The sequence below is a fragment of the Phyllobates terribilis genome, unplaced genomic scaffold (genome assembly GCF_046119375.1).
Source record: "Phyllobates terribilis strain yellow unplaced genomic scaffold, ASM4611937v1 Scaffold_1__5_contigs__length_1240528914, whole genome shotgun sequence".
Taxonomy (NCBI): domain Eukaryota; kingdom Metazoa; phylum Chordata; class Amphibia; order Anura; family Dendrobatidae; genus Phyllobates; species Phyllobates terribilis.
The window spans coordinates 28516832-28539568 of record NW_027362761.1 but is presented as its reverse complement, the minus strand read 5'-3'; the positions used below and the strand labels follow the sequence as shown (position 1 = coordinate 28539568).

The 22737-nt window shown below is 42.8% G+C and overlaps 1 protein-coding gene across 4 annotated transcripts in view; it reads left to right on the top strand.

Moving 5' to 3' along the window:
• GNA15 (G protein subunit alpha 15) overlaps nt 1-21990 on the top strand; it is a 135999-nt gene extending 114009 nt beyond the window's left edge. For 2 of the 4 annotated variants that reach the window (XM_073660640.1, XM_073660639.1), the window contains 3 exons: nt 3164-3293; nt 12000-12153; nt 21334-21990. In XM_073660640.1, the coding sequence (XP_073516741.1) occupies nt 3164-3293; nt 12000-12153; nt 21334-21557 (508 nt within the window). In that variant the 3' untranslated portion in view covers nt 21558-21990. Of the gene's footprint in view, nt 1-3163; nt 3294-3867; nt 4061-11999; nt 12154-17465; nt 17686-21333 lie in introns of those variants that run through there. The other 2 variants (XR_012255249.1, XM_073660641.1) reach the window with 2 other exon arrangements.
• Nucleotides 21991-22737: the final 747 nt, after the last annotated feature.

Sequence of the window (22737 nt, the reverse complement as noted above, 5' to 3'; positions counted from 1 at the left end):
GTGTCCGACCACTGGGGCTCCCACTGATCCTGAGAATGAGGCTCTGAAAAGACCGGTGTAAATGGAGCTGAGGTTGAGCATGAGAACCTGCTCTCCATCCATTTCCAATAGGAGTGCAGGAGATAAGCGATTGCTACGGTCGACTCTTTTGTTGCACTTCCATTAAAGGGGTATTCCCATCTCCAAGATCCTATCCCAATATGTAGTAGGTATAATAATAATAATATTATTATTAGCAAATACCTCGAATTAGAAATGTAGTATAGTATTTTTGATTCGCTATGTCTCTTTTCTCATGTGCAGGCATTGCAGGACCTTAGGTATCCATGGTTACGTCCACTGATAAAGTGACAGTTAGTTAGCTAGCTGCTAGTGGTCATAACCGTGGATACCGGAGGTCCTGTATTGCCTGCACATGAGGTAAATGGCATAGCAAATCAAAAATACTACACTACATTTCTAATTGAAGGCATTTGCTAATATTATTATTATTATACCTACTACATATTGGGATAGGATCTTGGAGATGGTAATACCCCTTTAAGAATAAATGGAGTGGAGGTGTGCGTGTTCGATCTTTGCTCCGTTCAGATAGGGCCCTACAAGACCCTCAGCAATTGGAAAGTTATCACCTTTTCTGTGGATAGGTAAACTTGGTACGTCATTTTTAATTCTTCCTGAATTACAGTAAACACTATCACTCCAGCTGCACATTAAAGGTTCCCATGCACATTAGATGTTAGTCAGCCGGGCGATGCTTCCATCAAACGGCCAACTCAGCTGACATTCTCATACACAGAAGCTCTCGCTCAGTCGGTCACTCCTATATTTTCTATGATAAAGCCACCAGCTGACATGTTGGACGTCAACTGATCTCCGGGAGAATGCTTCAATAAGGGCAGAGACACACTGCCGTACAACTCGTGCGAAGATCGCATCGCACTCCACGGACTGGCCGACACCTCTTCTAACCTGAGCATGACAGCATGATGGATTTCTATGCAGCTGTCAAGCTCAGGTCAGGAGAGGTGCCGGCCAGTACGAGGTTTACAATGCGATCCTCGCACGAGTTGTACGGCAGTGTGTCTCTGCCCTAAGGAGGGTTTCCTGAAGCAGTTTAATCTAAAAAAAAACTTGCCATTTTTTCCTGCCTCAAAAAACTCTATGTGCACAAAGCCTTATATGCAGCGTCTCTGCAAACAGTATCACACTTGAAATTTAGGTTGCCAAAAAGCTGCTATTCATATGTAATGACCTGTATTCTGAGTGAACTCACCCATAGATGTATGTTGTACATACTAATCAAAGGTGGGTATTTGGGTCAGGTCTAGATGCCTGTGTCTATTTTCATGTACCTTCTCTTATCAGCAGCGTCTTTACCTTGAATTTCCAGGGTTGGTAGCTCTGGTTAGTCAGATTCAGTACTGTGAACTTCACAGAGTTGGTGCTGACGGTTATCTTTGCTTCTTCTTCTTAGTACACTGTTGTTCTCTCTCCTCTGGGCTGTTCTCTGGGTCTTTGGGTGTCAAGCCCATAACCTGTTGGCAGCGGATTAATCTCTATACTGTCCAACCCTTTAACAATGAATATATATTTACTCAGGAACAAAGATAACACCGCTTACAACTGATATTTCTTATAGCTTAGGATCTTAACATCTTGTCTGTCCGCTTTCAAAGTGAAAGAGAAGTGATGTGCTCCAGCTACACACACAGTGAGTGAACAGGAACTTCCTGTTTTGTTTTTTTTAACAGTGAATTATTGGCAATATAACACTATTGCTGAAGACAGAAACTCATGTACTATTAAACAGTAGTACATAGTAGTTGATGCATTATATACAATAATAAGCATTATCCCAACAACCTGTTTTAGTAGTATTTCAATAAAAGAATTTTGATTTTATGGAGTGCTGGATTTGTAAAGAATTTACCTAATATATTTTTGCAAGAGAGTGAGTGCACCTGCTTTTCCAAGGAATACAGACTTACCAGATGTTTAACAGTTCAATGAGGAGCCAGTCAAAAACAAACTCTTTACTCAACTTGGGTGGAATTATGTACAGTAGATAGAAGGCACACAACTTAATGAGCGTTTCCTTTACAATATGGAGCATTATCCACACGCAGTTTCAATTCCTTCCTCTTTGCTCGCTTGTTTTCTATCTTTACCGTTCCTTTCTACTTCACCAAAGCCCAGCTTAGTACTAAAGTCTAGTTAGCAAGAGTCCTATTCTCAACCAGCGGTTCAGCATCTTTTTTCCCCTCTAGGGAACTATAATGCTGGAATAGCCGATACTTATCTTCTCTGTCTCTGACTCCCGCCCGGGGGACTCTCTTCATCTTACATACTCTGGCCTGTTACCGCTGTGATTATAAACTCTGGGCCATATTACTAGGCATCCTGAACCAGGACCCATCTCTGATTGATCACTGTTCTTTCGGTCACTTCTCTCTTTTTCTTTCCACTAGGATAGTGAGGATAGGCCGGGTTGCCGGTAAACACCAGGTACCACTCCAGGGCAGTCCCCCAGGTCTGCAGCAGCTGTCCAGAGGGTCAGAGGCGCAGGTATAAGGTACAGGAGGACGAGACAGAAGCGTAGTCAAACACTCCGAGGTCTGGGGAGGCAGCACGTGTTCACTATTCAAAGCAGGAATCAGTAATGGAGAAGTCAAACATAGCAGCTAAACAGGCCGAGTCGATAACGGGAGACAGAATACAGAGATGCGCATAAACCAGGTACTATCCGGTTAACTGACTAGGAGCCAATGTTCAGGCAAGGAGTGGTGGGAGGATCTGCCTAATATATATCCTGCTGGCATGGGATAGGCCAGGAAACCTAATCAGTACAGGACATAGCAGGGTTAAATTCCTGCATAGACTGGCCACGCCTCCCTAAACCCAAATGGAAACAGCATGCAGATGTAGCAGTAATGACGAGTGCTGCAAGAGACAAACTCAGCAAAACGGCCTAACACAAGGAGAAGCAGCGCAGTGACCACAGTGAGTAGGGTGGCACTGAGGAGGCATGGGAGTTACCGCCGTGACATAGAGCTTAGGATAAATGAGATGGTGTCATCAATTAAAATGACCAGAGCGCCATGCAAGCATTGGCAGACATTGTGGCTCTATGATTGCTCATAATCATATAACATTTATCTAGGTTGGTGGATGTCGGGGGTCAAAAATCTGAGAGAAAGAAGTGGATTCATTGCTTTGAAAAAGTGAATTGTCTTATCTATTTGGCTTCACTGAGTGAATACGATCAGCAGCTAGAGGAGAGTAGACAAGAGGTAAGAAATGAATCAATTATAGATTTTAAAAGAGGAGTGATTCATAAGTAATGAGATATCATGTCTGGCATCATGTGTACTCAGATTTCCAATATGTCAAATGTCTAATTACTGACAGAAGCTTTAATACTCTGTCTCTCTCTTTGCTAAAACTTTCCTTTTATTTAAGCAATAGAGAGCTTCTCCCCTGAAGTCAAGTATTAAATCATAGTAGTTAAATCAAGTTAGGTCAAATATACACGTCCATGTTTCAAAGAGATGCATTCGGATGCAACGCAGATGGTGTCCGTGTGTTGTTCACTCACATCTTGGACATGTACTTATTCATTGAGATGTATGAGTTTGGGCCATAAACAGAACCCTTCTTGGACACGTGTCTCCTTTTTTCTCATGGACTATTGGTTTACAGCAAAAGATATTTGAAAAGAGTCATACAGTATGTTATAATGTGTCCTAGTACTACCTGGTAAAAAAAATGGGCGGCAAACGTAAAAAAATAAAGGATGTGTGAGTGGGGCCTAGTAAAGTGCATTTTCTTAATCCATATTCTGATCATTTTTTTATTGTCCTTTAGAGCAGTGTCACATGGTCATAATATTTACCTACATTTGATCATCTGTGCCATGGCTGTAGAAAGAAAATATGGAGGGCATCACCAACCACTAGGGATCAACATGCAGCATGCCAAATTATACTGCTGAACAACAAGAAGAAAAGAAGCATGCTAAAACGCAGTGATCACCAAATACCAAGTTTGGGAAAATACAAATTTTATTATTAAATATACGTGAAGGAACACACAAAAATTAAAACACAATTAAAAATCCAGTAGTCCCCACACTTCGTCATAGGCCCCTGACGAAGCCAAGCTTGTGGCGACACGTGTAGGGCAATTCCTGCCCATCCTCCCCATCCTGGGAATTTTCTTCTGGTGCCCCATCAGGTCTGCTTTAATTAGGGCGAACTGTGACCAGCTAGTGATCGTCTGGCTGTCACCAAAATTGATATGAGCCGTTCAGGTTTTTGTATTGATTTATTATCCTTCACTAGCCAGGTCTCATACATTAGGTGTTAGGTGTGTGGGCATCACACTGCCTTGTGCAGGTCTTACCCCTATACATATTTCTTATTTGGGTGGTCTGCCTCTATTTATGTGCAGTATAACGATATACCGTGTCATTATTGTATTGCCCTAAGCTTACAGTATTGTTGTGTGGTCTGCTATACATTGCTCATCAGAAATTATTATTCTTGTCTTTACTGTGATATGGATGTTTATTATTCCTCTATTTGTGGGGATGGTGTGTTGTTGGATGGGCATTTACTCAATGTGGGGACTACTGGGTTTTTAATTGTGTTTTAATTTTTGTGTGTTCCTTCACGTATATTTAATAATAAAATTAATATTTTCCCAAACTTGGTATTTGGTGATCACTATTTTAGCATGCTTCTTTTCTTCTTGTTGTTCATCTGTGCTATGGCTGTAACACCTCTTTATACCGAAAGAGCAACACTTTGATCTGTTGAACCGCGCTCAGATCATAACTGGGCATTAAAGTGGAGTACTATAAGCAAGGCAAATAGAAGCTATTGTCCGTGTGTTGTGGCAATAGTGAAGAGACTAAAAGGCCTCCATAAACACTAGACCAGTCGCCTGAACTCAACAATATTGACAGTTTCATCTGACAGTTTAATGTGTATGGGGCCCCCAATTCTTCCTGAGCAAATGACGTTGGGGGAGATAAGGACTTGTCGTGTCCGATTTTGTTCTGCCTATCCTTTATTCTCAGTAAGATAAACCACCAACAGAGGAGTCTGACAGAGTCCCTGTCATAAAGAACACAGGAACTCTCAGCGGAGTGAACTACCCTATGTATGGAGGAGTCATCAGAAATAGCATCCTGCCCAAATGATGAAGCGAACAATCTTTCGGCTGACAGCTGTCTAAAGTGTGTGTGAGCTTTATATGTCATTGTGGAGCTGTCCTAAATTGCTCCATTTTTTTTTACCTGTAATTCGTAATTATCCACTTGTCTGCACTTACTTTATTAGGGGTCTTGATTCCCAGTCATAGCAGTATTGAATTGTATTGGTATTGAAGATCCTTTCAGACTGAGGTATCTGTGGCCCACAGGAGAAATGAACTCTAAGGACCCACACTATAGCTATATGCAAATATTTGTTAGCCTTGTCCCTGTTATAGTGGAGCATCGACTGTAAAATACAGGCAGCTCCAGCCCATCTACTGTGAACCACCATAACTGTGATGTACAATTCTGGTAGTTTGCATTAAAGGGGTTCTTTGGAAAAAACAAGTTATCACCTATCCATAGGATTCACAGGATAGGTGATAACATATTGATCGGTAGAATCCGACTATTGGGAACCAATTGAAAGAATGGGAAACTTTTATCCCTGACACGGCAGTTTTACCCCCATTTTAAATGGAGCAGCAGGTCGCATGTCTGACCACTGCTCCATTCATCCTCTTTGGGGCTACCAAAAAAAGCCAAGCGCAGTGCTCAGCAACCACTTAGGGAATGAATAGTTCAGTGGGTGAGTTGAACATGCCGCTTGAGTCTAATGTGGATAAAAGTTTCACATTCTGCCGATCAGTGCCTGTCCCAGCAGTCAGACCCCCACCAATCAATAAGTTATCACTTAAAATCCTGGGGATGGATGCTTACTTGTTGTCACCGGAGAACCCCTGTAAGTGCATATTTCCCACTGTGTAAGTCACAGGACAGGTAGGGGTTAAACTTCCAAGTATTTAATCTCTAATGTAAATAAAGAATCTTCTCCTTATTTATATCATAAATAACAAGTGACTTCCATACACAACACAATCCAATATACCAATAATACCATATACAAGGGAGAAATACCGCCACACCATGACCAGACCACATATTAACACCACATAGTGACCACATAATAACACATACAATAGACAAATGCGGCCACTCCATGACCATACTACATATTATCAACACATAGTGACCGACTAGTACCACATACAAGGCAGAAGTACCACCACACCATGACCCTGAGGAAGGAGTTCCAAAATGTGCTTAGGGTGGAGGGACGACTGACTGCCACTGAACGTGCTGTTACTACCTATCAAACCCACATAGGTAGCCATTAGACAAATAATTTGTCTCTTTTTGTGCACTTTATTTTGACACCAGTATCTAGTATGCTAGCAGATTGTCTCCATGCATAGCCATTTTCCATACCATATTCTTAGCCACTATAATCAGGTGACACTATTGATATTGATATATTGATTTATAATAGTCATTTCACCTACTTTTACTTCTGCATATTTTTTTACATCATTACTTGCTAATTAACACTGGCACTCTTTATGGTATGCATTTTGTGGCTTCTATCCATGCTGCTTTTTTTTGCCTCACTAGATGTGGGTAGTGATACCTTTCTGCCATTATTCCGTCTGCTGCTATATTGCACTGACAATTTAATATGCAATGTATTTTTTGCTGACTTGACTGACAATTCTTAAGGCTACTGAGGATGTGATGTACAGTATACGATATCCATAGTTATAACATGCACTTTACATTGGGAATCTTTGTACTTTCTTTAATCACTTTGGTAGTGGTCAGACGAATCCCTCACATGAGAGGCATCTATTTTTAATATTCATTCGTATTTTATCTCTCATTGATAAAATTTACATTATATAATATATTCTTGTTGCTACATGGCTTTTTCCACTCTCCTTAAGTAGGATATTTGGGAGGCTAGTTTTGATTCTCTACTGTCTACTAATGGTGACACTTTATTTTTGTCGGACCAAAAAACAGTTGATTTACCAGACCATATATTACCACCACATAGTAACAGAATAATACCACATACAAGGGACAAATATCACCACACCATGACCAGACCACATATTACCATCACATAGTGACCGAATAATACTACATACAGGGAATAAATGCTGCCACACTGTGACCAGAACACATATTACCACCACATAGTGACCAAATACTACAATACTGTTCATTAATAAAAACCACAATAATAACAGAAATATCATCACCAGTGATATTATACAGAGGAGCTCTGTAGATAGTATATAGGCAATACTGTGATTATTGGTGACATTATACACAGTACCTCTGTGCTGTCTAGGACATGTGCCTAATGTAATATGTCATGATTCATTCATTATATAGATGTGATGGTTGTACAGTATTTGTTGCCCTTCACTGCCATCTACTCGCCATTGTTATAATATATGTTTTCATGTATTGCAGCTGTAATTTCCCACCATGGCCCGCTCTCTCTCTGTAACTCCTCCTATCTAGTTTCCTCATATCCTGTTGTTTCTGGTAAGTGTCATCTTAGCAGAATTGTAGAATCATGCATCACAGATGGAGAGAGGATTCTCCTGTTACCTCTAGCCTCCATCTTCTACCTTATCCTCATCCCTTCATCTTCTCTAGACACATCTGCTTCATCATTTGTCAAGGTACTGTCAATAAACTACCTAAAAGTTCATCCACTGCATCTTCCTTCCTGGGATAACTACATGCAGCTGGTCAGGCAAGAGAGGAGAGCATAGCAAGTAACCTATTTATTATTTCTTGTACAGAGATCTATGGTCACATCCTTCAGACTCATTTCACCTATGTACAGTACAGACCAAAAGTTTGGACACACCTTCTCATTTAAAGATTTTTCTGCATTTTCATGACTATGAAAATTGTACATTCACACTGAAGGCATCAAAACTATGAATTAACACATGTGGAATTATATACTTAACAAAAAAGTGTGAAACAACTGAAAATATGTCATATTCTAGGTTCTTCAAAGTAGTCACCTTTTGCTTTGATGACTGCTTTGCACACTCTTGGCATTCTCTTGATGAGCTTCAAGAGCAAGACCGGAAATGGTCTTCCAACAATCTTGAAGGAGTTCCCAGAGATGCTTAGCACTTGTTGGCCCTTTTGCTTTCACTCTGCGTCCAGCTCACTCCAAACCATCTCGATTGGGTTCAGGTCTGGTGACTGTGGAGGCCAGGTCATCTGGCGTAGCACCCCATCACTCTCCCTCTTGGTCAAGTAGCCCTTACACAGACTGGAGGTGTGTTTAGGGTCATTGTCCTGTTGAAAAATAAATGATGGTCCAACTAAACGCAAACCGGATGGAATAGCATGCCGCCGCAAGATGCTGTGGTAGCCATGCTTGTTCAGTATGTGATCAATTTTGAATAAATCCCCAACAGTGTCACCAGGAAAGCACCCCCACACCATCACACCTCCTCCTCCATGCTTCACGGTGGGAACCAGGCATGTAGAGTCCATCCGTTCAACTTTTCTGCGTCGCACAAAGACACGGTGGTTGGAACCAAAGATCTCAAATTTGGACTCATCAGACCAAAGCACTGGTCTAATGTCCATTCCTTGTGTTCTTTAGCCCAAACAAGTCTCTTCTGCTTGTTGCCTGTCCTTAGCAGTGGTTTCCTAGCAGCTATTTTACCATGAAGGCCTGCTGCACAAAGTCTCCTCTTAACAGTTGTTGTAGAGATGTGTCTACTGCTAGAACTCTGTGTGGCTGGTCTCTAATCTGAGCTGCTGTTAACCTGCGATTTCTGAGGCTGGTGACTCGGATAAACTTATCCTCAGTAGCAGAGGTGACTCTTGGTCTTCCTTTCCTGGGGCGGTCCTCATGTGAGACAGTTTCTTTGTAGCGCTTGATGGTTTTTGCAACTGCACTTGGGGACACTTTCAAAGTTTGCCCAATTTTTCAGACTGACTGACCTTGATTTCTTAAAGTAATGATGGCCACTCGTTCTTCTTTACTTAGCTGCTTTTTTCTTGCCATAATACAAATTCTAACAGTCTATTCAGTAGGACTATCAGCTGTGTATCCACCAGACTTCTGCACAACACAACTGATGGTCCCAACCCCATTTATAAGGCAAGAAATCCCACTTATTAAACCTGACAAGGCACACCTGTGAAGTGAAAACCATTTCCGGTGACTACCTCTTGAAGCTCATCAAGAGAATGCCAAGAGTGTCCAAAGCAGTCATCAAAGCAAAAGGTGGCTACTTTGAAGAACCTAGAATATAAGACATATTTTCAGTTGTTTCACACTTTTTTGTTAAGTATATAATTCCACATGTGTTCCACTGAACACTAGTGACATTATACACAGGAGCTCAGCATAAAATATATAATACAATTGTACAGTTACAGTGACTTACCATTGACGTCTAAAGTTGAAGTCCTTCATCTTCGCTTTTCTTCTTCATCTGGCTCAGACCACAATCACTTCTTCCAGCCAGGACTTGTCTCTGCATAAAGTAACACTCAAACATCTATAGCTGATTACTTCTAGAAAACAGTCCCACTTTTTCCTCGACTTCTACTCTGCAGCAGATGAAGAAAAAAAGTGACATAGTGCCGCCCTGAACAGTAACAGGACTTCATTTTTGTTTCCCCCATGGAAATCAGCAGTAGCAATGTCCCTAATTGGCCCCTACCGTAATTTTGTCCCCCACTTGCCACCATAAACTAATAATCTATGTTCCCCATTCTGGCCCCCATACAGCTATTATGTCAATCATCCTGGCTCCTTCCTGTAATTATGTCCCCCATCCTGGGACCTTAATTTAATAATGTCCCCCACCCTGGGCCCCTTTATTTAAAAATGTCCTTCGTCCTGGGCCTGTTTATTTAATAATTTCCTCCGTCCTGGACCCCTTAATTTAATAAGGTTCCCCATCCTTAGCCCCTTTTGTTTAATAATGATCTCATCTTGAGCCCTTCCTGTAATAATGTCCCCCATCCTGCGTCCCTTTATTTAATAATGTCCTCTGTCCTGGACCCCTTTATTTAATAATGTCACCCATCGTGGCCCCTATGTACCCCAACGTGCTGCTCTGCTGCAACACAGAAAAAAAAAAGATTCTTCTTTCCTGTACACGCTACCTCGGCATCCTCTTGCTGCTCCATATGCGTCACCTCCGGTTTCCCACTAGGCCAGTCCGAACCTACAGACAACTTGCTTGTATATGCTTATAGATTCTCAGTTCATTTACTAGTCCAAGACATTTTCAAGCTGCTCTCAGCAGCAAAAACACTTTTGAACTATGGAAGTGGCAAGGGTGTGGATTATTTGCAGCTATGAGATACTTATCAATGTTACAAAACCAGAGCACATGTTCTACTGTGTTTTGTTTTTATTGCTACATGTTTTTATGTAGCAATAAAACCATTTCTTGGGACATTATTGATAAATCTAATGCCACCAATGCTTCATCTATTCGGATGCCTGTTAATAAATCTGGAGGGGCAGTCTCAAATTGTATTGGAGCTTCCAACAGAAATGTAAAGATTCCCCCGATTAGATCAAAATAACATTAATCATTTATTACATAAGATCGCTTAGCTGTCATAGTAGTCATTTTAGACATACTCCTGTTGCTTTATTGTGCTTCGATTTATACCAAGCTTCCATAGCTTTGGTCTACGGTGATGAATGACTTAATACTGATATCCATTATAAATAGTGGGTATTGTGTATGGTTGTGAGTAATAGCTAATATCTCTGGAGATTTGTTCAGTGTCTGAATATTAAATAACAGTTACAATAATGTTTGGAGTTGGTGAACAGGTTAACAGGGTCGGTATAGGAAAGTGAAAGAGCCTGACTCATCATTTTCGATTTCTTGAAGTCATTTTTCTTTTATCTTGTGGTATTCGCTGATGTTTTGGCGCCAAATTTTTCAAAATGGCACATGTAGTTTATGAATTTGGCGCAGTATCAAAAATGGTCTTTACTTTTGTCTTTGAATGATTTTTGTGAGTTTTTAGCACCAAAAGTCACAAATCCTTTAAAATATCGTAAAAATGCGTCAAATTGAAAACACCTCTAGAAACCTTACTCCAGCAGGGGACTTGCGTAAGATGTGTAAAAAAAAAATACAACATTTGGTAAAAGTCGCATTTCATGATTCAAAATAAAAAGACAACAGACAACTTATAAAGTGGTGTAAAATGTATAGAGAAAAAGGCACAAATACTATAGCTGCTAAGAAGGTACAAATTACTCTAGAAAAGTGGAGACACAGCAATGATGAATCGGGGCCCTGACTTTCGGTCCGTGAAGAAACCGTCATCTCAACAGCGCTATTGAGTAATATTGTTCGGAGTGTTGTCAGTTTTTTCCACGGATAACATATGGAACAAAAATATTGGTTGTGTGGATATAGTTTAAGTCTATGTTTTATTCTGAACTGCTTAAGTTCCCACAGCGATTAGAAGAGCCGGAGATGAGATAAGATAATCTATATTCCGTTAAGTAACCATTCATGCTTCACCAATGGTATATACATATTTATGGGTGAATTGGGAGAGAAATGTGTCTATCATACAAGCATTTGTCAATCAGCTATGTCATGTGTATGGCTGGTCATAGACTGGGGTACACGTTGCTTACCACATTGTCTATCATATCCCATAATAATCATTTTGTTTTTGACTGGGTATTTCTAACCTCTTAAAAAGTGCATGTAAAAGTGATTCTTAACACACTATTGTGACTGCTGTACATGATTAGGCTCTTTCATGCCACCGTTTTGCCATGCAGTTTATACTTTCTGGTATTTTCGTGACCTCTTTACTGTGTATCTCACATTCATTTTTTAATTTATTTTTTACATAGAATCGCATGCGGGAGAGTCTGGCTCTTTTCAGGAGTATAATGGAGCTGCCCTGGTTTAGAAACACCCCTATCATTCTGTTCCTTAATAAAACTGACTTGCTTGCTGAAAAAATTTGTTTCTCTGACTTGGCTTTGTACTTCCCCAAGTTTAAAGGTTAGTATGATTACTTTAAAAAACAATATACATATGCTTTACAAAATCCATTCAAATGTGTGAAAAAACATAGCAAACATTTCTGCAACACATCTGCCACATATGAACAAAATTGTTATATCTGTACGGTTCAATAGACTATCTTGAATAACTGCTTAAGAGTGTTAAAGGGTTGTCTCAGCATAATAAATGGTTAAAATTGTAAAGTGCTTGTAAAAACAAATGACTTTGCAATTATTTACTTGTTATGGAACATCCTCTCCATTCTCGAACAGAGGGATTTTCAATTCTGCAGTTTACTACTACTGCTTGTTGCCTAGTAGGGTTGAGCGAGTATGTTTTGTCCGAGTATGCTCGGGCCGAGCTCCGAGTATTTACAGCTGCTTGGTGATAAGGTTAAATCGCTCCCGTGTGCATGATTTGCAACTGTTTGACAGCTTTATTACATGTGAGGAATGTGTAAGAAATAGACATTCCTCACATGTAATAAAACTGTCAAACAGTCGCCAATCATGCACACGGGAGCGATTTAACCTAATCACCGAGCAGCTGTAAATACTCAGAGCTCGGCCAGCGTACTCGGCGAAAGGGTTAATAGAACATACTCGCTCAACACTATTGCCTAGGTTACCAGCCACCTCTGCAGTCTATCATAGGTGGCTCGGACTCCTAGAAGAAGCACAATGCTTGCAGTCACTTTGCTTTAGACCAAGAGTGCACAACCTTTTTTGGTCCAAAGGCCACATTGTTATTATATATATATATGTATATATAAATATATAAATATATATATATATATATATATATATAATATATATATAATATATATTCAGTACAGACCAAAAGTTTGGACACAACTTCTCATTTAAAGATTTTTCTGTATTTTCATGACTATGAAAATTGTACATTCACACTGAAGGCATCAAAACTATGAATTAACACATGTGGAATTATATACTTAACAAAAAAGTGTGAAACAACTGAAAATATGTCTTATATTCTAGGTTCTTCAAAGTAGCCACCTTTTGCTTTGATGACTGCTTTGCACACTCTTGCCATTCTCTTGATGAGCTTCAAGAGGTAGTCACCGGAAATGGTTTTCACTTCACAGGTGTGCCCTGTCAGATTTAATAAGTGGGATTTCTTGCCTTATAAATGGGGTTGGGACCATCAGTTGTGTTGTGCAGAAGTCTGGTGGATACACAGCTGATAGTCCTACTGAATAGACTGTTAGAATTTGTATTATGGCAAGAAAAAAGCAGCTAAGAAAAGAAAAACGAGTGGCCATCATTACTTTAAGAAATGAAGGTCAGTCAGTGCGAAAAATTGGGAAAACTTTGAAAGTGTCCCCAAGTGCAGTTGCAAAAACCATCAAGCGCTACAAAGCAACTGGCTCACATGAGGACTGCCCCAGTAAAGGAATACCAAGAGTGACCTCTGCTTCTGAGGATAAGTTTATCCGAGTCACCAGCCTCAGAAATCGCAGGTTAACAGCAGCTCAGATTAGAGACCAGGTCAATGCCACACAGAGTTCTAGCAGCAGACACATCTCTTCAACAACTGTTAAGAGGAGACTTTGTGCAGCAGGCCTTCATGGTAAAATAGCTGCTAGGAAACCACTGCTAAGGACAGGCAACAAGCAGAAGAGACTTATTTGGGCTAAAGAACACAAGGAATGGACATGTGCTTTGGTCTGATGAGTCCAAATTTGAGATCTTTGGTTTCAACCACCGTGTCTTTGTGCGACGCAGAAAAGGTGAACGGATGGACTCTACATGCCTGGTTCCCACCGTGAAGCATGGAGGAGGAGGTGTGATGGTGTGGGGGTGCTTTGCTGGTGACACTGTTGGGGATTTATTCAAAATTGAAGGCATACTGAACCAGCATGGCTACCACAGAATCTTGCAGCGGTATGCTATTCCATCCGGTTTGCGTTTAGTTGGACCATCATTTATTTTTCAACAGGACAATGACACCAAACACGCCTCCAGCCTGTGTAAGGGCTATTTGACTAAGAAGGAGAGTGATAGGGTGCTACGCCAGATGACCTGGCCTCCACAGTCACCAGACCTGAACCCAATCAAGATGGTTTGGGGTGAGCTGGACCGCAGAGTGAAGGCAAAAGGGCCAACAAGTGCTAAACATCTCTGGGAACTCCTTCAAGATTGTTGGAAGACCATTTCCGGTGACTACCTCTTGAAGCTCATCAAGAGAATGCCAAGAGTGTGCAAAGCAGTCATCAAAGCAAAAGGTGGCTAATTTGAAGAACCTAGAATATAAGACATATTTTCAGTTGTTTCACACTTTTTTGTTAAGTATATAATTCCACATGTGTTAATTCATAGTTTTGATGCCTTCAGTGTGAATGTACAATTTTCATAGTCATGAAAATACAGAAAAATCTTTAAATGAGAAGGTGTGTCCAAACTTTTGGTCTGTACTGTATATAAATATATAAATATATATATATATATATATATATATATATATATATATATATATAATATATATTCAGTACAGACCAAAAGTTTGGACACAACTTCTCATTTAAAGATTTTTCTGTATTTTCATGACTTTGAAAATTGTACATTCACACTGAAGGCATCAAAACTATGAATTAACACATGTGGAATTATATACTTAACAAAAAAGTGTGAAACAACTGAAAATATGTCTTATATTCTAGGTTCTTCAAAGTAGCCACCTTTTGCTTTGATGACTGATTTGCACACTCTTGGCATTCTCTTGATGAGCTTCAAGAGGTAGTCACCAGAAATGGTTTTCACTTCACAGGTGTGCCCTGTCAGGTTTAATAAGTGAGATTTCTTGCCTTATAAATGGGGTTGGGACCATCAGTTGTGTTGGGCAGAAGTCTGGTGGATACACAGCTGATAGTCCTACTGAATAGACTGTTAGAATTTGTATTATGGCAAGAAAAAAGCAGCTAAGTAAAGAAAAACGAGTGGCCATCATTACTTTAAGAAATGAAGGTCAGTCAGTGCGAAAAATTGGGAAAACTTTGAAAGTGTCCCCAAGTGCAGTTGCAAAAACCATCAAGCGCTACAAAGAAACTGGCTCACATAAGGACCGCCCCAGGAAAGGAAGACCAAGAGTCACCTCTGCTTCTGAGGATAAGTTTATCCGAGTCACCAGCCTCAGAAATCGCAGGTTAACAGCAGCTCAGATTAGAGACCAGGTCAATGCCACACAGAGTTCTAGCAGCAGACACATCTCTTCAACAACTGTTAAGAGGAGACTTTGGGCAACAGGCCTTCATGGTAAAATAGCTGCTAGGAAACCACTGCTAAGGACAGGTAACAAGCCGAAGAGACTTGTTTGGGCTAAAGAACAAAAGGAATGGACATTAGACCAGTGGAAATCTGTGCTTTGGTCTGATGAGTCCAAATTTGAGATCTTTGGTTCCAACCACCGTGTCTTTGTGCGACGCAGAAAAGGTGAACGGATGGACTCTACATGCCTGGTTCCCACCGTGAAGCATGGAGGAGGAGGTGTGATGGTGTGGGGGTGCTTTGCTGGTGACACTGTTGGGGATTTATTCAAAATTGAAGGTATACTGAACCAGCATGGCTACCACAGCATCTTGCAGCGGCATGCTATTCCATCCGGTTTGCGTTTAGTTGGACCATCATTTATTTTTCAACAGGACAATGACCCCAAACATACCTCCAGACTGTGTAAGGGCTATTTGACCAAGAAGGAGTGCTACTCCAGATGACCTGGCCTCCACAGTCACCAGACCTGAACACAATCGAGATGGTTTGGGGTGAGCTGGACCGCAGAGTGAAGGCAAAAGGGCCAACAGGTGCTAAGCATCTCTGGGAACTCCTTCAAGATTGTTGGAAGACCATTTCCGGTGACTACCTCTTGAAGCTCATCAAGGGAATGCCAAGAGTGTTCAAAGCAGTCATCTAAGCAAAAGGTGGCTACTTTGAAGAACCTAGAATATAAGACATATTTTTAGCTGTTTCACACTTTTTTGTTAAGTATATAATTCTGCATGTGTTAATTCATAGTTTTGATGCCTTCAGTGTGAATGTACAATTTTCATAGTCATGAAAATACAGAAAAATCTTTAAATGAGAAGGTGTGTCCAAACTTTTGGTCTGTACTGTACATACACACAGTATTATTAAAGTCACATACTGAACAAATATAGGGGCTGCACTAAAACGTAAGGGGGTATTACCTTCTGTGATATTTGTGGCATATCAAAAGTATATACCATAAATGTCTGCTAGGTACAAATTGTAATTACAGCACTCTAACCTCCAAAAACCAGCACCCTACTGGTATGTTCACACTGAGTTTAATGAGGATATAGAATAGATTCTGCTCCTAAATCCACATTAAAAAATGCGTCAAATACTCTTTGAATAACTTCCTGCCTGATTTTAATGGGAAGAGCTCCTTTAGTGAACACTGTTAGTTTCACATTATTTTGACAATTTTGCAGTTAAACTAATAGGAAATATATTCAAAGAGTATTTGAAGCATTTTTTAATGTGGATTTGCAGTAAAATCTGCTTCTTAAGTTTCATGAAAAACTGTTTGAATAGGCCCTAAAGAGGAATAGGTCATATATGCACATGGCTCTCTACAATAGATTGTGGTTTTTTTGCTTACTGCATAATGTCTCAGATCTCATATAAACTACAGTGGAGTGAGCCACAGACACGGAAGCCAACCTGTCTAATTCACATACTGCATTCAAACGTGTTAAGAGACCCCATTCTCCTTACGAATGAAGCATCCTTTCCAGAGGTGCCTACACAGGGCCACATTAGCAGTTGCCAGTCCCTGCTCCACAGTTGCTTGCCAATGCTCTTCTGTTTGTGGCTGCCCACACATTGGTAACCTGTCAATCGAGCATTTTTATACCCATATGGTTGGGGGCTGCATAGAAAATCATCACAGGCTGCATGTGGCCCCCTGGCTGCAGGTTGTGCACTCCTGCTATAGACGTTGCAAGTGCTGCTTTGAAGCTGGCTGGATTATTGGTTCCAGTTTCAGTGACCATGTGTAAAGTGTCCAAGTGAGGTAGTCGTGAGCAAGCTGTCGCTTCCACTCACTTTGGCACCCCACAGACAAAGTGTGCGCCCGTCCTGGTGTGCTGCTGTGTATGTAGTGTTTCCCACTTACTTCTGACCCGCAGGCCTCTTCGGACTCCAGGAATTATTCAGCAATCAATCCAGGGTACACAAGTTTAATAAAAACAACTTTACTTGGTGTCTGGCAGTATTTACAGGCAGGTATAAAGGATATGGTCCAATGCGTTGTCATCTTTCCCACAGGTACTGGATACAACTTCAGCCCTGGTTCCCGATCTAGGCGAAACATCTCTGTTGCTTTCTTCTCTAGCCCTAGAGACTCTTCCTCACCAATGACAGTATATCTGGATCCCAATTCACTCCACCTCCTAGAGCTTGAGTTCTGACTTCTTCTGCGGCCTCGCAGACTGAATGTGCCCCCAGGCCCCCAACGACTTTCTCGAGGTTCCCAGGCCAGCTAAAGGTACTCTTGTGGAGGGATTCTCTGGCGATCCACTGTCCGGTATACTAAGCCCATGTCTACCCTAGCAGCCCTTATAGAGCCTGTCAGCTCTCTGCAGTACTGCCCAACGGGTTGTCATCTTTCCCACAGGTACCAGATACAACTTCAGCCCTGGTTCCCGTTCTAGGTAGATCTTCCCTTCTGATATATTCTCTAGCCCTAAGGATTCGTATCCACCTCTGGCAGTATTTCTGGATCCCATCTCTCTCCGCCTCTAAGAGTTTGAGTCCTATAGCTTCTTCTGCTGCCTTGCAGACAAAATGTGCTCCCAGGCCCCAACATCTCTCTCAAGGTTCCCAGGCCGGCAAAGGGGACTCATGCAGAGGGGCTCTCTGGCAATCCACTGCCCAGGATTCTAGGCCCACGTTGTCCCTAGCAGTCCTTAACTAGAGCCTGGTGCTTGTTACTTGTCACTATACTGCTCAACACTCACTGATTGTCACTTCGTGCACTTGACACAAGCACTCAGTTCCAACTCCTGGCCACTACAGTTAACCCTACCCAGGCCAAATTGCAGCCTCAGAGGGTTCTCCACCACTACTATACATGCACTCCTCCAAGGCGGCAGTGGCAAGGCTTCCTCTGCTGGCAGCATTGGAAATCAAATGTGGCGCCCCTGCTGGTTCAGTCACCACAGAGGTACTGCATCTCACCCAGAGGTGTGGCACCCCACTCTCAGGTAAGGAGGGAGTACTACCCGGGACCCAAAAACCCACATCCAACACTACACCATTCCAGACCAGCAGGAGGGGCAAGATGCACTAATCCACTGCTGAGCCCTGTCCCTGGTTGGGAGGGGGGGGGACTAAGAGAGGGGGAACCATGTAGTGGGTTTAGGTGGAGGAAGTAGATCAGGAAGCACCGTCAGTAGGAGTATAAGAAGGAGGGGAACCATCTACAAAGAGACAGTTCAGTCAGAGCGAGTCCTGCTCAGGAGAGCAGTGGAGGAGGTCCTAGCTCCTGTTTCCAGTGCTTGGAGCAGGAGTTGGGAGCAGAGAGGAGAGCGGGCCTAGTCTGAGAGGCCCAGGAGAGAGAGTGAGAGAGGACGGGAGCAGAGGGAAGGCTCCAGAGACAGAGGGGATCCTAGGGGCACGGGGAGTGCAGGAAGCCACCCGTGCACCCGAATCTACACGGACATGGAGGGATCAGGCCACAGAGGGGACTGGCTCCTAAACTAGTGGAGAATAATCAGGCTCAGCTAGATAACCGGGGGCTACTGTACTTGCAAGGTGCAGCTGCCAACCACCACAATTACATCACCGAAAAGGTGGCCACAAGGGGTCCAGGGGACTGCACGTCGCCCGACAAGATCCGAGGCTACCGGCTTGGGACACTGATTGTGAGGCGCAGGGCAGGAGGGTGAGAGCCAGCGCAGGGAAGACGACCGAGAAAGGAACATAGAACGGGGTCCCGTTTAAGTACTCCTGAAATAAATGAGAGCTGCTGAACCCCTTCCTTGGTGAACACAGGACGACGTGGGCGGTTATAATCCAGAAAGTGTAACTTAATAATGGTGAGTAAAATCTGAAGACTGTGTGGCGCCCCTGAGGGTTCGACCGCCACAGGGATGCTGCACTTCTCTAATGGAGTGTAGTGTTCCTCCTGTGAGGTAAGAGCAGTGTGATGGTCAGGACCCTTCCTCCACATCCAACACCACATTTCTCCCACCAGAGGGGGCTAGAAGGCACCAGGTGCTGTCCCTACTGGAATCGGGAGACTGGGGAAGCAAGAGATAGGGTAACCAATTTAGTGGGTGAGGGTGGAGGACTCACATTTTAGTGACACTTTAAATTTCATATTTAATACACAGCCATTTTGGTTCTAAGTTCTTTGACTGTCTATCATCGTGACCTTCCTCCCTGAGCGTGGATCCTGTGTGGACCTGCAGAGGATGGAGGCACGGCCCTCGTACCCTGGCTTTGGGTCAAGGGGCAGGTTGCAGATAATATCTGTCTCAGCCCAGTCAAGGACCATGACCAAGAAGGCCCGGAGCTTAGGAGTGTAGCTCCAGCCCAAATGGATCCCAGGGAGGATGCAGACGGAGCGGTATACGCCACCTGTCCTTGCCAAGCTGATCTATTCAGAGGGATTCCGGCTGCAAGAGGGGTACCGGCCCCCGACACCTGACCTTGCTACTCTATGTCCTGGTCAGGGAAGCCCGGTAGGCCCAGAGGATCCCACCGGGTAACGGAAAGAGCGGAGCTGCCACCCATACCCTTTTTCTGAGTGAAGTTCAGAGGGAGACCCGGCCTATCTACACACACACAGACAGGAAAGGACCCGGTCTGAAGTCTAGGAACACTCTGTTGCAGGGTCCTGATTTAACACTGGACTTACTTGGAGGTTGTCGGACCCCCGTCTTTGGTGACCGCAGAACTCCGCGAGGAGCAGGGAGATGCCTTCCTATTGCCATCTCCATCGTGAGTAAAAAAAAACTGGAAGTTAACCCCTATGGCCTCCGGACTCTTATTCTGCACTACACTGCACTACGCAGCACCAGACCTCCTAGACTACTACCCCCTCCATCCTGTCCCTCTGCCCTGAGGCCCTGCTCTGCCTGTGGGGAGTAGTAATAACGACGGCTGCAATAACACCATGCCTCAGCGGACTGCAGCAGCGCTGGTGGCCTTCACCTGGTGCCACAGGTGGCGTAGTCGAGATCAGCCACTCAACCCGGATAAGCCCATACCATCCCTTTTTTTAATGTGACGGCCCTGGGCACGGAGCGGGACTTGGCCACGGTTGCACCCCATCTACAACATCAAGGACCCGGCTCCGAGTCCCCAATCTCCGAGGGTGGGGCTTTCCAGCGTCTCACAACCGAGCGTCACAACTGCATCCCGCTGTGTCCTTGAATAATTGCTGCGCCATCACCAGCCCTGCACTACACAGCACCAGCAACATCTACCTCATAACATCACTATTTCCTGCCCTGGCGCTAAGCTCTGCCTGTGGAGAGCTGAACCAACTCTGCTGCGTCACCATCAGCTCCAGAGGATCTGTACCGAAGCGGCGGCTCCATATAGACGCATACCACAGGTGGCGTCACGAACATTATCTCTAAAAACTTTATTCCCCTTTTCTTTATTCCCCTTTAATTGACCGCCCTGGGTCACGGACCGGGTTACTGCCACTGTGACATCCCCCAGCATCGGCCGGCCCGGCTACCGAGTACCCCACGGCCCCGGGGGCGCGTCATATACACTTCAAACCAATGGCTCAATCATGTCACTGGCCCAGACTGTTAATCTTCAGCTATGCTAGATTGCAATAGAGCTTTAGTTATGTATTAGTCTTCTCTATACATTGCATCTGAGACTGGATTTTACTACTCTCATGTTCTCCACCCCATTTGATTAGCTTACTATGGAAATATGATGTAAATTTTTGAAGGAATGTTCATATATTGAGCTTAGCCATTAATTTTATCTGTTCATTTGGAAAATTTAGATTAGTCAATGGTATCTATTTAACAATCTACGTGGATTTAGTGTTAATTTTCTGCTGATCTTAGTGGATCAATTAAGACATTTACCTTTAGAACTGTGGGAGACACATCCATCATTCAAGTCTTTGTAAAGTTTAAATAAATTATTTTTTTTAATCCAGGACCTCGACAGGATGCCAAAGCTGCTAAAGAGTTCATTGGATCTGCTTACAGGGAAATCTTTGAAAGGACAGAAATCAAAGATAAATTGGAGAAACTGGAACGTGATCGAATCCTATATCCCCATGAAACTTGTGCCACAGATACTGAAAACATCCGTAATGTATTTAATGACATAAAGGATCATGTACTCCAGAAGTTCCTAAAAGACTTTGGCGTTGTATGACGAACACACTTGATCATCTACCCTTCTTACTGATGCCACCAGAAAATGACTGCTATCTACCAAGCAAAACCAAAGATGACATTTTATGTCTAACTCTGCATGTAATTTTATGACCAATATTTTGGCCCCTGTTTTGTAAGGAGAGCATGGACTGTTTAGTGACATATGTGAGGTTCATATCCATGTGCATTCTCCATGAAAAGGCCTACATATGAACTCACTTTTTAAATAAGCAAGCAAGTTGCTAGCTAAGCAAACATTTAGTCATTTATTGCTTTCACAGTGGCACTTTTGTTGTCCAAGATAAGAGAAAATACCTACTGTACAACTACTTTAAGTTAAAATCTCAGTCTTATGACACACATGCAATATTTATACCTATGTAGTTAAAGATTCCTTTAAATACTTTTTTGAAATGCCTCTGGTACAAGATAAACACTTGCTAAGCTCTTATGGAAGTCCTGTAATTCTTTTGGTTTCTGGATATGTCTGCCAGCGTCAGACCCGCAGGACGTGAATGCACATCACTTTTTCCCTGTTCTCTTCTCACCATCGTGCATTCTCTGGAGCACATTTTACATGTTAGATTTCTTTTTCCCGGTCAACCTTTGTGTGGAACAAAGAAGACTGCCCTGGACATGTGGAGATGTGAACAATAAGGTTAAAGGGGTGGTCCAGTCAAAACCAATCACTCTGTGTGACTGCAGATTTATGAATCCCCCCAGTGCACGCACTGTGCGTTGCAGGGATTCGCTGGTTTCAGACCTGGGAACGTCGGTGATGTATGAGTTATACATACCCCCGGCCAGTGGGAGCAGCTTCGCTTCCATATACTTTTATAGAGCCAAGGCTGCACCTCTAGTCAGCCACGCCCACTAGACAGGCATGTCACTAGACGGGGCACAGCCTCGACTCAATACAAGTGAATGAACTAAGGTCGCGCCCACTGGCCGGGGGCATGTATAACTTATACGTCACCGACTTTCCTGGGTCAGAAACAGGCGAATCCCCGCAGTGCACAGTGCATGCGCTGGGGGGATTCATAAATTTACCGGACAACCCCTTTAAATTCCTACAAGCTTTTGATGCTGTGTTTTTTTTTCGCTGCACAACAAAGGCAGCATCTTACAGTTCTATCAAACTGGATGAGGTTTAAAGAAATATGGTGCCCACTGTGCTT